Source organism: Camelus dromedarius, chromosome 18 (assembly GCF_036321535.1).
Source record: "Camelus dromedarius isolate mCamDro1 chromosome 18, mCamDro1.pat, whole genome shotgun sequence".
NCBI classification, from domain to species: domain Eukaryota; kingdom Metazoa; phylum Chordata; class Mammalia; order Artiodactyla; family Camelidae; genus Camelus; species Camelus dromedarius.
Genome location: NC_087453.1, coordinates 23,889,483 through 23,901,953, shown reverse-complemented (window position 1 = coordinate 23,901,953; position 12,471 = coordinate 23,889,483). Strand labels below are relative to the sequence as shown.

The following is a 12,471-nucleotide window of genomic DNA, read 5'->3' as shown; positions in this document are numbered from 1 at the left end:
TGTCCTGAGCTAGTAACTCTTGACTGGAGAGGGTTTGCCAAGGCTGTAGCAAATTTGTTTGCTCAGTTGGAGTTTGCCAGATCCACAGAATGGATATCAGGCTTGGAAAATCACAAAAAGCACAGGCTAGTTTTGGTCTTCCATCAAAGGAGGGGGCAGCAAAAGTCCAATGGAGCCACTGGCTCCGAAACCTCTACCAACTCCCTCAGCCATAAAGTCAGCTTTGCAGTGGGTCCTGAGTCAGCTCTGGTGGGGAGAAGGTGTGAATGCTGGGAGTGTGGGCCCTCATCCTTTGCCACATTCACCCTTGTGTCCCTTTGCCAGAACTGCAGGTGTCCAGGCAAAATTTACAGGACAACTTGGGACAGTCATGTGGGCTAGAAGAGAACAGACTTCATAGGGTAGTCTTCAAAGCACTTGGTGATTGCCCAGATGTAGAAGATAGAGAATTTAAAGTGACTTCCACAAACACAGCTTTCCAACAATAGAAACATTTGCAAAAGATAAAAAGCTCCCATCATGCCAGGAATCCAAGCAGAAAGCCAACATCTTATCTGTGTTTCTCATTAAGAATGGTTCCTTCTTTAGAGGGTAGGTTGAACTGGCTAGCCTCTCTTCCCCTCTGAGTCCTGCATTGTGCTGACTTGCAATGGTGGAGTATGTTTGGGTGTGTGGAATGGTGCCACTTACCAATACATTGTCTCAGCTCCAAATTCACCTTTTGTTTCCTAATCTGTGAAAATGGATCTGGGCCCTTTAAATAACAATAATTTTCCTTTGCCAGCTGGCACGAGGTGCATCAGCAGTGGGCTTTGGAGTGACATTGCAGGAGGAAGGGGAGTCTCTTTCCTGGTGCGGGTGGCTCTTTCACCAGGCTCCTGGAGAGTACTTCTTCCTGCTCCCCGGCCAGTGCCGTTTTCTCCCATGCTAAGTGCCTGCAGCACACAGCTTTCTCCACCAGTGGGCCACCTGTGGTGGTGGTGGCGGCTTAGCCAGGAGCCCAAACAGCACAGGCCTGGGCTCCGGCCCAGGCAGCTGCTTCTGCATCCTCTCTTCAGCCCCATGGGCACACACCCTGGGGCCCCACTGGACCAGCTCTCTGGCAGGCAGGTCATCTGACTTTCATCCTGTGCCGAGGCTCAGGGCTTCCCCAGCCTGGTTGCTGTTCCCCTGACCCTCTCAGCTCCACATGCATGCACACCAGGACTCCAGCAGCCTCCCTTAGCTGCGCCAGCTCAAGCTGTGCACAGAAGTGCATTAGTGCTAAACTTAAGAACTAAAACTATAGAACTGTAGCATATGACCACATGAAAATGTACACAAATGTTCATAATAACCCAAAGGTGGAAACAACCCAAATGTCCACAGGTGATGAATGGATGAACAAAAGTGGTTTATCCATATAATGGAATATTATTCAGCCATAAAAAGAAATGAAGCACTGATACGTGCCACAGCAGGGGTGAGCCTTGAGAACGTTATGCCAAGTGAAAGAAGGCAGTTAAAAAAGACCACATATTGTATGATCCCTTTTATAATGAAGTATTTGGAATGTCCTTCAATTCATTCAGTTCTCTGCTCACAAGCCACTCCTCAGAGAGGCTTTTCCTGCCCATCTAGCCAAGCTTGCTACCCATCATTCTCAGTCCCCTCACCCTACTTTATTTATTCCCCCATCACTCTTATTACTTTGTATACTTTTTGTTTGGTGTATTGTCTGCCCTTCTCACTAGAACATAAATTCCTTCAGGGAAGGGAATGTATCCCAGTAACAGTTTATGGCTTAGTAGATGTTAAATAAACATTTTAAAATGCATGCTGGGACTTGGAAGTAGCTGAGGAGACAGATGGCACCACACTCCTGTTCTGACTGCCACCTTGGGCAAGATAACTCATCACGCTGAGCTTCCATCTCTTCATCTACAGGTTGACAGAAACAGAGAGACAGAACATAAATTCTAGGGATGGTGTGAGGATTAAAAAGCCCTGGGGTGAAAGCTCTCCTTGCTGGGTTTGAGGAACAGGAAGGGGACAAGTGTGGCTGGAGGATGATGAGGAGAATGTTGAGGGAAATGAGGCTGGAGAGGGATGCAGGGCTGGATTTTATTCCGCGTGTGCTGGGCAGTTACAGGGAGGTGGAGAGCAGGGCAATGACAAGATCTGATATAATCCCAGTACATTATAGAAGGATCCCTCTGGTTGCTGTGAGAGCAGGGAGGAAGCAAAGAGGCCAGGTAGGGCCTCATTCAGTGATCCAAGGCAGAGATGATGGTGGCTAGGACTAGCATGGTGGCAGTGGCGTAAGTGACAACAGTCTGATTCAAGATATTTTGAAGGTGAGGTCCATGGGATTTGCTGACGGACTGGCTATGAGATGGGAGAGAAAGAGGAATCAGGATACTACCAAGTTTGTCGGTTTTTTTAAAAATTAAAATTAACCCAAGAAACCTCTGAGATAGGGAAAGCTGGTAAGAAATGGTTTGGGGAAGAAGAGTGACTAGAATCAAGAATTCAGTTTTCAACATGTTAAATTTAGTATACCTATTAAACATCCATGTCAAGCAAGCAGCTGGCTATAAAAGGCCAAGAGTTAAAATAAAGAGCCCAAGGTTAGAGGGATAAATTTGAAAAACCTGAGCATACAGGTAGCATTCAAAAGTAATGGGACTGGATGGGACTGATTCATTCATTCATTCATTCAAGTATTTATTAAGCTCTTGTTTTGTGCTAAGCAGTGTTCTATACCCTTGGTACTTAAATTCTAATAGAGAGGGATAATAAAATAACTAACAAATATATATAGTATATTAGCGATCAATGTTAAGGAGGAAAATAAAGCAGGGATGGGTGGGAAGGTTGCACGTTTTAACAGGACGGCCAGGGAAGCCCTCAGTAGGAAAATGTTATTAGAGCTTACGTCTTGAAAGTTAGCGCGTGAGCCGCGCACATACCTGGACGCGTAGCATTCCAGGAGAGGCAACAGCAAATGCGAAGGTGCTGAGGCAGAAGCCGTTCGAGCAAGTTCACGGAAAAGCAGGGACCATGGCTGTAGAGTAGAAAGCCGGGGTAGAGCGGTGGGAGATAAGAACCGAGAGTTAAGGGGCTGGGGCGTGTGGGGTGTGGGGGATATGAGGGTGAAGAGGAGAAGCTCATGTTCCGGCAGAAACTAGGAAGATGTCCAACAAAGGATCCTAAGCCTCTCGGAGTTCTGTTTAACCGTAGCGCCGTCCCAAGCCCCGCCCCGCTCGAAGCGCTCAGCTCCGCGCCTTGGCCGGAACTCTAGGGCCGGGCGCCGGGACCGGAAGCAGCTTTCTACCCGGCCCCTCTTTGCCCGCGGCCTAATTTCCGGTAGCGGCGGCGGGAAGCTGGGTAGTGGAGGGCGTTTAGGCCTCCGCGGAGGCGAATCCGGCGGGAATCTGAGCCATCAAAACCGCCACCATGGTAAGGAGGCGCAGACTTGGGGCGCGGGAGCTCTAGAATCTGTTCTGGGGTGGGGACCGCGACTGATGGGGGAGTACGCCGTGGGTTGGCCTCTCAGGGCGGTGAAGGCCCCAGCCGTGGCCCCTCTGTCCCGGCAGAAAAGATCCAGACTTTGGTTGCTCGGAGGGGTGGGGGAGGGGAAGCTTGGAACTGCGGGACGCAGGCCGGGGTAGCTCGGTGGGGGCGAGGATAGAACTGCGGCTCCCCACGCCGCCGTAGGCACAGTGCTCGGGATCCCGTAGGAGCTGAGTAAACTTTTGCAGCGTAAATGTGTGTCTGGGGTTTCGGAGCAGGCGGAGCCACAGGAAGGCTGGGGAAGGTCCGGTGAGAGGCTCAGACTTGGGAAGGCGGGTGAGGGTCTGAGAAGGAGTTGCGGAAATGGAAGGGCTTATGACCGAAACTACAGTCATGGGTCTAGTAGATGGGAAGGAGGGAACGGGAGGGTCAAGGAGTATTTGAAGGAAAAGTTCGACTCATCTGTTAAGCATGTGTGTGTGTTGAGTATGTCTGACTTTTCAGGCGTTGGGGCTAGATAATGCAGTGTTTTCTTTCTTCACCGAGTTCACTATTTGGGGACACGGGTAATATAATTCGGAGTGGTAATTGAGCATTAAGTAAAAGTAACGGCGAGGGGCGGGGTAAGAATGCTTTCTGGAGTAGATGATTCCCGGCAGAGTCCTAAAAGATTGTCAGCCTTTTTCTCAGCGAAAATGGGAGGGAATATTATAGATCCGAAGGACTGCAAAGAGCAAATTGTGAAGGGTAGCGCTATACTGAAATTCCCGCAGGGGAAAAGGGAGGCAAGAGGTGGAAGATTAGGTGGGAGGAATTGGCAGGAGTCCGCTTATTAAAGGCTTTACATGTATTTATCTTGTTGGTGATGAAGAATGCCATTGAAGGATTTTAACCCCCAAAATGCATGAACTTAGTTGTGTTTAGAAAGGTAACTGTTCTGTATCTGTTATGTATTGGGTGAACTGGAAACGAGGAAACAGTAGGATATTGTTTGGAGAATTGATTAGAAGAGTTGGCACTGGATTCCAATTGACTAACTTCCGACACAGTTTAACCTCTTACATCCTCAGTGGTCTCATCTGTAAAAGCTGATTTTAAGGGTGAAGTGAGATGAATAGTGCTTATGGCAGTGCTGGCCAGTGAGCACCCATTAAGAGCCAGCTATACGAGGCATATGGACCAATAAATGTTGCCATAAAGGTTCAGACCTCTGTGGTTAGAAGCTGTGATTACAGTTTGGTTAAAATGGTCATTTAAACAAGACTAAACCATATAATCTGGGTCTCCAGGGTGGAGTCAACATTCTGATCAAGACATATATGTAGGTTCAGAAAACCTGTTTCTGTCCCAGCTCACAAGATGAATAGAAAGCACAGTGTCTAGTACCTAGAAGACACTTGGATGAGTTAGCAAAACTACACTGGAAGCCAGGCTATAAAGCAGAAAATGTTGTTGGGTTAATTAAGAAGTACAGCAAGTTATATATTCTCATTATGTGTTCAAACTGATTAGCACTCTGGTCACCAGAGGTTTTCCTCTCTTAAAGGCGGTCATGGAGACCCCAACAGAAAACTTTTTTTTTAATACTAATTCTTGATTTGGGGATTCCATTCTCACTTCCAAACTGATCAGCTCTTTTCTTATAAAAAGCTCTCTGTTGATTGGATTCTTACTGCCAGTCCCGTTCTAGCTCTTTTATTCATTTTTTTTTAATGGGATGTTGGTGTTCCATAGCCCTGGAATCACACCAGTAATGTACAGGATGGCAGATGGCTAATCTCTGGTATGGGTGGGTTTCATTAGTTTGGAGACATCTTACCTCTCACAACATAGATAAAGGCAATTGTAATGTGAGAAAGGTGATTTTAAGGGAAGGGGGAATAATAGGTCAGGGCTGAAAACAGGGTGACATGGGAGAATTCCCAGGGAAGGGCTGTAGCTGGAAGACAGAGCTGAGAGTCTGTTGAGAAAGACAGACATGGAAAAGAAGGCCACTGCAGAAGTTTCAAGGAAAGATCAAGGGTTTGTGGGTCCAAAAGAACTGAGTCTCATTCTTGCTAATTTCTCCTTGCAGACTGTGGGCAAGAGCAGCAAGATGCTGCAGCACATCGACTACAGGATGAGGTGCATCCTGCAAGATGGCCGCATCTTCATTGGCACCTTTAAAGCTTTTGACAAGCATATGAATTTGATCCTCTGTGACTGTGATGAGTTCAGGAAGATCAAGTGAGGAGTGGGCTGTGGGGGGAGGGATTGGGAGGGTGGGGAGTGGATTGGGTGGGTGGGTCAAGTGACAAGTGGTGATGAAGCTGGTTCCTCTCGGCTTGCTCTCCTGTTTTAGAGGGCAGATTTAAATGGGGACGTTGGACACTAAGAATTCTCCTTCCTTAGCCTTGCTCTCTACTTTTAGCAGAGTACAAGTTGTAAGGAGGGCTAGGCTTTTTGTTTCTCTGACTTTGCATGCCCCTGCGTACTGGGGTAAAGGGCTCTCATGTTCTCCCCACAGGTGTGTGAGGGGGGAGAGCTTGATTTTCTGGCCTCATTGCCTATTTGTAAAGCTGTAGCCTAAAGGGCTCTCCCAATGCAGCCTGGTCTGAAACTGCTTTAAGAAGCCTCTGACCCTCTTCAGGGTAAGTGCTCAGCTCCCCTTGTGGGTTTGGGGCCAGTGATTTTTGTTGGCATTTAGAGAAACAATTGGAGATACTTTTCTACTTTCCTACGATGCCGTTTGTCAGTAGGTGACTCCCTTGCCTTAGGACTCAGATCTTAAGCTTCTAGCCTATTAAAAGATGTGGTCTGGCTTTTCATCCTATTTTACATTCAGGGCATCTTGAGGCCCAAAGAGGTTATGTGGCTGCCATCCAGCTTTCTTTTGCCATATGCAGCTTCCATATTATGTTGCCAGTGGCTGTGAATTCCCTTTGATTCCCTCTGGGACTGTTGTTTTCTTTGGCATGAGGTCAAGTAGTACAGGACAGAACATGTGGTCGGGATGGCTGAGTGTCAGGGGCACAGTCAGCCAGTAGATCAGTGTAGAACTATTTCAAATGATTCTCTTCTTTCTGTCTTGTTAAGTGAAACTAACTTTATTCTAATAATAAAAAAGTGCCTATTGGAAAATATCTTTTTAAAGTATGTAAAAGTATGTGAGAAAAAAATTAAAATACCCAGGCTTTTTTTCCCATTGTGAAAGGGAAATACATGCTTTTATTAAAAAAATAAGAAAATATAGATAAGCTGAAAAAAGAAAAGTCCATCCACAGAAAACCACTATTAATATAAAATATCATTAAAATGAAACTTTTAAGTTACTTTGAAAAATCAGGGTATTTTGTGTTTCCTTTATTTTTAGGATATTTCCTTTGGCAATCCTTTCCCTATCTTGTTGCCATTATTTTTCCCAGTTTACATTCATTTATATTTTGCTCATCCTTTTCTGGTTGTTGCTGTTGGGAGATTTCTGTTTTTCTTTGAGGACAGAGGTGTACTTTCTACATAGTTAACTCTTTAACTTTTTCCTTTATGGTTTCTATTTTTAATATGAAGTGAGCAATGGAGTTACAGGTCTGTGGGGTTAAATTGGTGTTAGAAGGATACTACATGTAACTGAGTGAGTGGGATTCAGTTGACTTGAAGAATTATTTAGGCTGCCACCTGACACTGGCGAGGCCTTAAGCTGGAGGGAGAGACAGGGTACGTTGAGTGAGCCAGGGCTAGGCTTTCTTGACAACTGACCTGCCTCTTGGTCTGTATATCCTCTTGGCCTGGGAGACAGCCACCTAAGGGGTGATAAGTCAGCCTATGAAGACTCTTCAGAGGAGCTGTCCTAGGGAAGGTCTGTGTACCATTTGTCGGTAGATAGAGTATAAAACAAATCTTGGAGGGCCTTTAGGTAGGTGAGCATGACTTCACCCCTTTTCTGATGCTTGCTTTTTTGTTTCTTCTCCTAAACCTGTCTTTAGACCAAAGAACTCAAAACAAGCAGAAAGAGAAGAAAAGCGAGTCCTTGGTCTGGTGCTACTTCGAGGGGAGAACCTGGTCTCGATGACAGTAGAGGGACCGCCTCCCAAAGATGTAAGTCAGAGCAGAGAGCCAGCACAGGGCCAGGGAGCCTTGTGCAAAGGCGGCCCCATCCTGAGCCAGGCTCTGTGCGGGGCTCTCTCATCGCTGTACTCACAGGCATCCTCTGGTTTTTGTTCCCCTTTTACAGATTGAAAAAAACAAATCTTAAAAAGTCTACCTTGCAAGTAAGAAGTAGAGATGAGGAACTAGAATTTGAGGATTTCTAACTTTAAAGCCCTCCCTTCTTCCTTAGTTGTTAATATACATAGTGAGTCATTAGAAGAGGCACCTAAGGCCATCTGGGTCATTTGTTAAATGTGATGACAGTCTAGTTGGACCTTAAAAAGTTGTAACTCCAAACAGAATATATATAGTATAGTTATGGAATAATAGTTAACATTTATTGAGCATCTGCTCTTCAGTATGTTATTTAATCCGTGTAACAATCTTTTGAGATGAACCATTCCCACTTTATAGATAATACAAACTGATGTTTAGTAACGTGCCCAAGATGTCACAACAAGTAAGTGGTAAAACTGGCATCTGATTCCAGGCAATCTTAGTTCATTAACGTCAGCCTACATTTAGAAATAGTAGAGGCTTTAGAGAATCGAACCAAGTTTGTTTTCCCTTTTTCATTTGAAGACATTATTAAAGGAATAATCCTCTTGTTTTTATTTTTGTCCACATATGTGTTGGGTTTTTTTTACTTAATGTGTAATATGTATGTAATATGTCGTTCTGCTTTTTCACTTAACATTGTAAAGTTTTTCCAGTTGCTGTATACTTTTAAAAAGTTATATAAATGACTTAAAGATCCTTTCTCAAGTGAGTATAGAGTATTTTATCTTAGCTATTTCTTTTTGGACGCTCACGTTGAAGTTTTTCCCAAATGTAAATATCTGCAAGGGATGTTACCATATTTTTGGCTCACAGCATATGTACCTATTCATAACTCTTGGTGTCTGATTCCAGTAGAATTTGCTACTCTAATGTAGCCCATTGTAAACCTTCTAGTTTTATCATAACAGCGTCATTTGCAGATGAGGAAACAGTCCCAGAATTGTGGGTGTCCTTGCCCACTGTCACCCACCGGGTGAGAATCAGAGAGGACTGAACCACATGCCAGGTCAGGTGCTTTTGTCTACCATACACACCCTTCTGAATGGAGCCCTGGCTCTTTGTTTAATTTTCACAGGCGTGCATATAGGTTGAATTGTGGCATGTTTCTCTTGATTTCCTCTTAAATTCTTCTAGCCTGTTAGGCATGCAATCTTGAGTGGAGGAGGAATGGTGTTAACACATAAGGGGTAGGTAGTGTTTATAAGCTGTTACGATGCCCTATAAATCTGAGGGATTCTCTTGGCTCAAAATGTACTTCTGATTCTCTAGGTCATAAGCATTTTAGCATGTATCTTTATTTTTCAGACTGGTATTGCCCGAGTGCCACTTGCTGGAGCTGCTGGGGGCCCAGGCATTGGCAGGGCTGCTGGCAGAGGAATTCCGGCTGGTGTTCCCATGCCTCAGGCTCCTGCAGGACTTGCTGGGCCAGTCCGTGGGGTTGGTGGGCCGTCCCAGCAGGTGAGGAGTTGGGGAAGGGTACCAGCTTCTGGTGATTAAAATAAAAGATTGAGGGTCAAAAGTTTGGGAGGAGTCCAGAATGACCAGCTGATCTTTGTCAGGCAATCAGTGTTTCACTGTGCTGCTTCATGTGTGGTCCCAGAGTTAAGCAAAAAGGAAAACATGCTTTTATATATTATGTTGATGTTATTGAAGAGATGCATAACAAAGTATTTTGGCCAACTGTATTTGAGCAAAGTGTTCCCGTGACAACAATTTGAAGCATTCATTTGACCCTTGAACAGTGCAGAGGTTAAGGATGCCGACTCTGCCGTCAAAATCTGCATATAACTTTACGGTTGGTCTTCGTATCTGTGGATTCAACCAAGATTGTATACTGTAGTATGTATTTATTGAGAAAATCTGCATATAAGTGGACCCCGATTGTTTAAACTCATGTCCAAGGGTCAGCTGTTCTCTCTTACAACCTTTTATTACCAGTCCTGTTTGCCTTCTCTGATTTGGATTGGGCATCCTTAACTTAGGCCTAGAAGATGGGAATTGAGCATTCAAGCTTGATCTTCTCTGGCAGATAGTTTTAGATAGGAAGTCTCATGCCATGAGTTGTACCATAGGGGATTTGACATCTGCTATTTCTTTTACCGAGTTGGGGAGGAAAGTCGAACACAGCATCATACTGTACTGTTTTGCCTAACATCTTTCCTGTGTCCTCTCAGGTGATGACCCCACAAGGAAGAGGCACTGTCGCAGCAGCTGCTGCGGCTGCTACAGCCAGTATTGCAGGGGCCCCAACCCAGTACCCACCTGGCCGTGCGGGTCCTCCCCCACCTATGGGCCGTGGGGCACCCCCTCCAGGTGAGGAGCCCATCAGGAGACTGTTGCTAGTTGATAAAAGATGCCTTAGCTGGATTCATGATGAGACATAACCTTGCCTGAAACTGATGACGAGTTTGTGTAATTAAGCAGGATTACTCTGAAATCCAGCCTGGCTAACTGACTGTGGAACTAGCTGGACAAGAGCCTCACTTCTTTGGCTCAAGTCTGAGTTTGTTAGGAGGGACTGGGAGAGTGGAATGGTCCATCTGTCTCAGAACCTGGTGGACAGTTTTGTATATTTCCTGCTACCTTGTCAAGACAGACACTTGATCTATATTCTTGGGGCTTTTCTCTTGCAGGCATGATGGGCCCACCTCCTGGTATGAGGCCTCCCATGGGTCCCCCAATGGGGATCCCCCCTGGACGAGGAACTCCAATGGGCATGCCCCCACCGGGGATGCGGCCCCCTCCCCCAGGGATGCGAGGTAAGTGCCTGCAGCAGGAGTGTTGACTTCTTTCCCTAGAGCCATGTTGGGATGGGAAATGTAGGGAGATTGGATTTTGACCATACTTTCAGGCCTTAAGCCTAGGAAAGTGAACTTTTAAAGGACATCTTTGTCCAGAAGGGAAAGAGGGAACAAACATTTCTTAAACTGACCTCACCTCCCTCTTAGAACAGTGAGAGCAGCCCTCAACACAGGGTGCTTCTCAATGTCCAAGGCAGTATTCTCAGGGCACTGAAATAATGCATTCTATTGCATAACTGACTAAGGTTTTGGAATTGTCTTAGGCCTTTTGGTTTGGGAGTGTCTGGTAATTTTAAGGAGGGGGCTGTGGGCTTTGCTCTGCGCTATTTACTATGTATCTGTTTAACTCTAGTTTGAGAAATGCTGATGTATATCAGCCCTCTCATTTTATAGATAAGGAAACAGGCCCAGAGAGAGCTCAGTGTCGTGACTCCCATACCAGTGTTCTTTCCAGCAAGCCATGGTAGTCTTTAAGTTAACCCAAGCTTGCTGACCCCTATATTTCTAGTTTGGGTTTTCCATTTATGGGTTTTATAGCCATAGGAACCTAGTTGGCCTCAGAGAAGTCCCCATTTAGCACATTTGCTATGTACATCCCTCTGATCACTTGGTAACTGCAGGGTGTAGGGGGCTGGGGTAGGGTGGCAATTTGAGTTGCAGATCAGGCACTGACTAAACTTCTTACTCTTACTTCAGGCCTTCTTTGACCTTGGCCACAGAGTTATGGAAGTAGCTCCACAGAGGCGTGGGCCCAATTCCCCAGGGCTGCGTTACCACAGACCTGTTTGTTTGTTATGCTGTTGTTCGCGGAGTCTCACCGGATTGTCTGGTTTCCCTTACAGGGCCCCCTCCCCCGGGAATGCACCCACCAAGGCCCTAGACTCATCTTGGCCCTCCTCTGCTCCCTGCCTGTTTCCCGTAAGGCTGTACATAGTCCTTTACTTCCTTGTGGCCTGTGAAACTAGTTTATAATAAATTCTTAAGATAATAATATAAATTCACCTGGTATGTCTGTTTATTTTAGGAAAAATCTTTGACATATTGGGTACTTAATAAGAGTCAAGAAGGGTTGCTTTGGAAAAATCATCCCTAATATTAGTTGCTTCCCTTGTAAAATACTAATTATTTGCAGAGATGTACAGCCTCATGCCAAGACAATTACAAAATTGAACTACAGGGAGACATTTTTACTTGTCAAACTGGCCAAGATCATTTTGTTGAAATAAACATTCATACCCTGCTGATGAGAATTGTGAATTGGTATATTCTCTTTGGAAGGCACTTACCTAAATAATTTCTTGAGCAGTACTTTGGATTATATTTTTCTACAATAAAGAATGAAGCAAATACTAAAAATGAAAATTAATCCTATTGGAAGAGGAACAGTTTTTGTATAACTTTCTCCCAGGGTGACATGCATACATACAATATAATCCAGTTTTTGGATTGTGGGACATCCATAATTTCTTCCACCCAAAGTCTGATTAGTTGATGAGATGGTCACTGAGCAGTACTCTAGTAGTTAGCACATCAAGGTTAAAGGATACAGAAATAAAGTGGACCTTTTAAAATTACTGTCTAGGGGGAGGACCATTCTAAATGCAAAGGAGACTTTAAATTAAAAAAGACTAGTGTTATTAGTATGGGGGTGTTTCTTCAGGAATATGAAGGTGAAAGCAATGCATGAAAACAGTCATTGCATGGAAAACAATCAGCATGAAAACAAATACACTAAGTAGGACAAGAAAAGCCACATGATCATCTCAGTAGATGCAGAAAAGACATCTGATAAAATTCCAACTCAGAAACACTCAGCAAATTAGGAATAGAAGGGAAATTTATAAACACAGGGATTATGAAAAGAACAGCTAACAGTGAAACGCTGAAAACTATACCCTTAAGATCAGGGACAAGTTAAGAGTGCTCACTTTCACCGCTGCTGTTCAAAACTGTGCTGGGAGGTCTAGCCAGAGCAATTAAAAAAGATACC

General features: G+C 44.9%; 1 protein-coding gene across 2 annotated transcripts; it reads left to right on the top strand.

Annotated features, from left to right (window-relative positions):
- The first annotated feature begins 3,314 nt into the window (after nucleotides 1-3,314).
- On the top strand, nucleotides 3,315-11,478 carry SNRPB (small nuclear ribonucleoprotein polypeptides B and B1). Of its 2 annotated transcripts, none has more exons than XM_031434077.2 (7): nucleotides 3,315-3,441; nucleotides 5,570-5,721; nucleotides 7,458-7,569; nucleotides 8,986-9,138; nucleotides 9,855-9,993; nucleotides 10,314-10,439; nucleotides 11,324-11,478. In XM_031434077.2, exons 1-7 carry the CDS (start codon nucleotides 3,439-3,441, stop codon nucleotides 11,359-11,361), a joined length of 723 nt encoding a protein of 240 aa, XP_031289937.1. In that variant the 5' UTR covers nucleotides 3,315-3,438; the 3' UTR covers nucleotides 11,362-11,478. The 2 variants fall into 2 exon arrangements, with proteins under 2 accessions (XP_031289937.1, XP_031289938.1); XM_031434078.2 differs by having other exon boundaries at nucleotides 11,178-11,478.
- Nucleotides 11,479-12,471: the final 993 nt, after the last annotated feature.

Coding starts and splice junctions, on each gene's coding strand:
- SNRPB (XM_031434077.2), top strand. Junction 9,994..10,313: donor CCGTGGGGCACCCCCTCCAG/GTGAGGAGCCCA, acceptor TTTCTCTTGCAG/GCATGATGGGCCCACCTCCT. Junction 10,440..11,323: donor CCCTCCCCCAGGGATGCGAG/GTAAGTGCCTGC, acceptor TTTCCCTTACAG/GGCCCCCTCCCCCGGGAATG.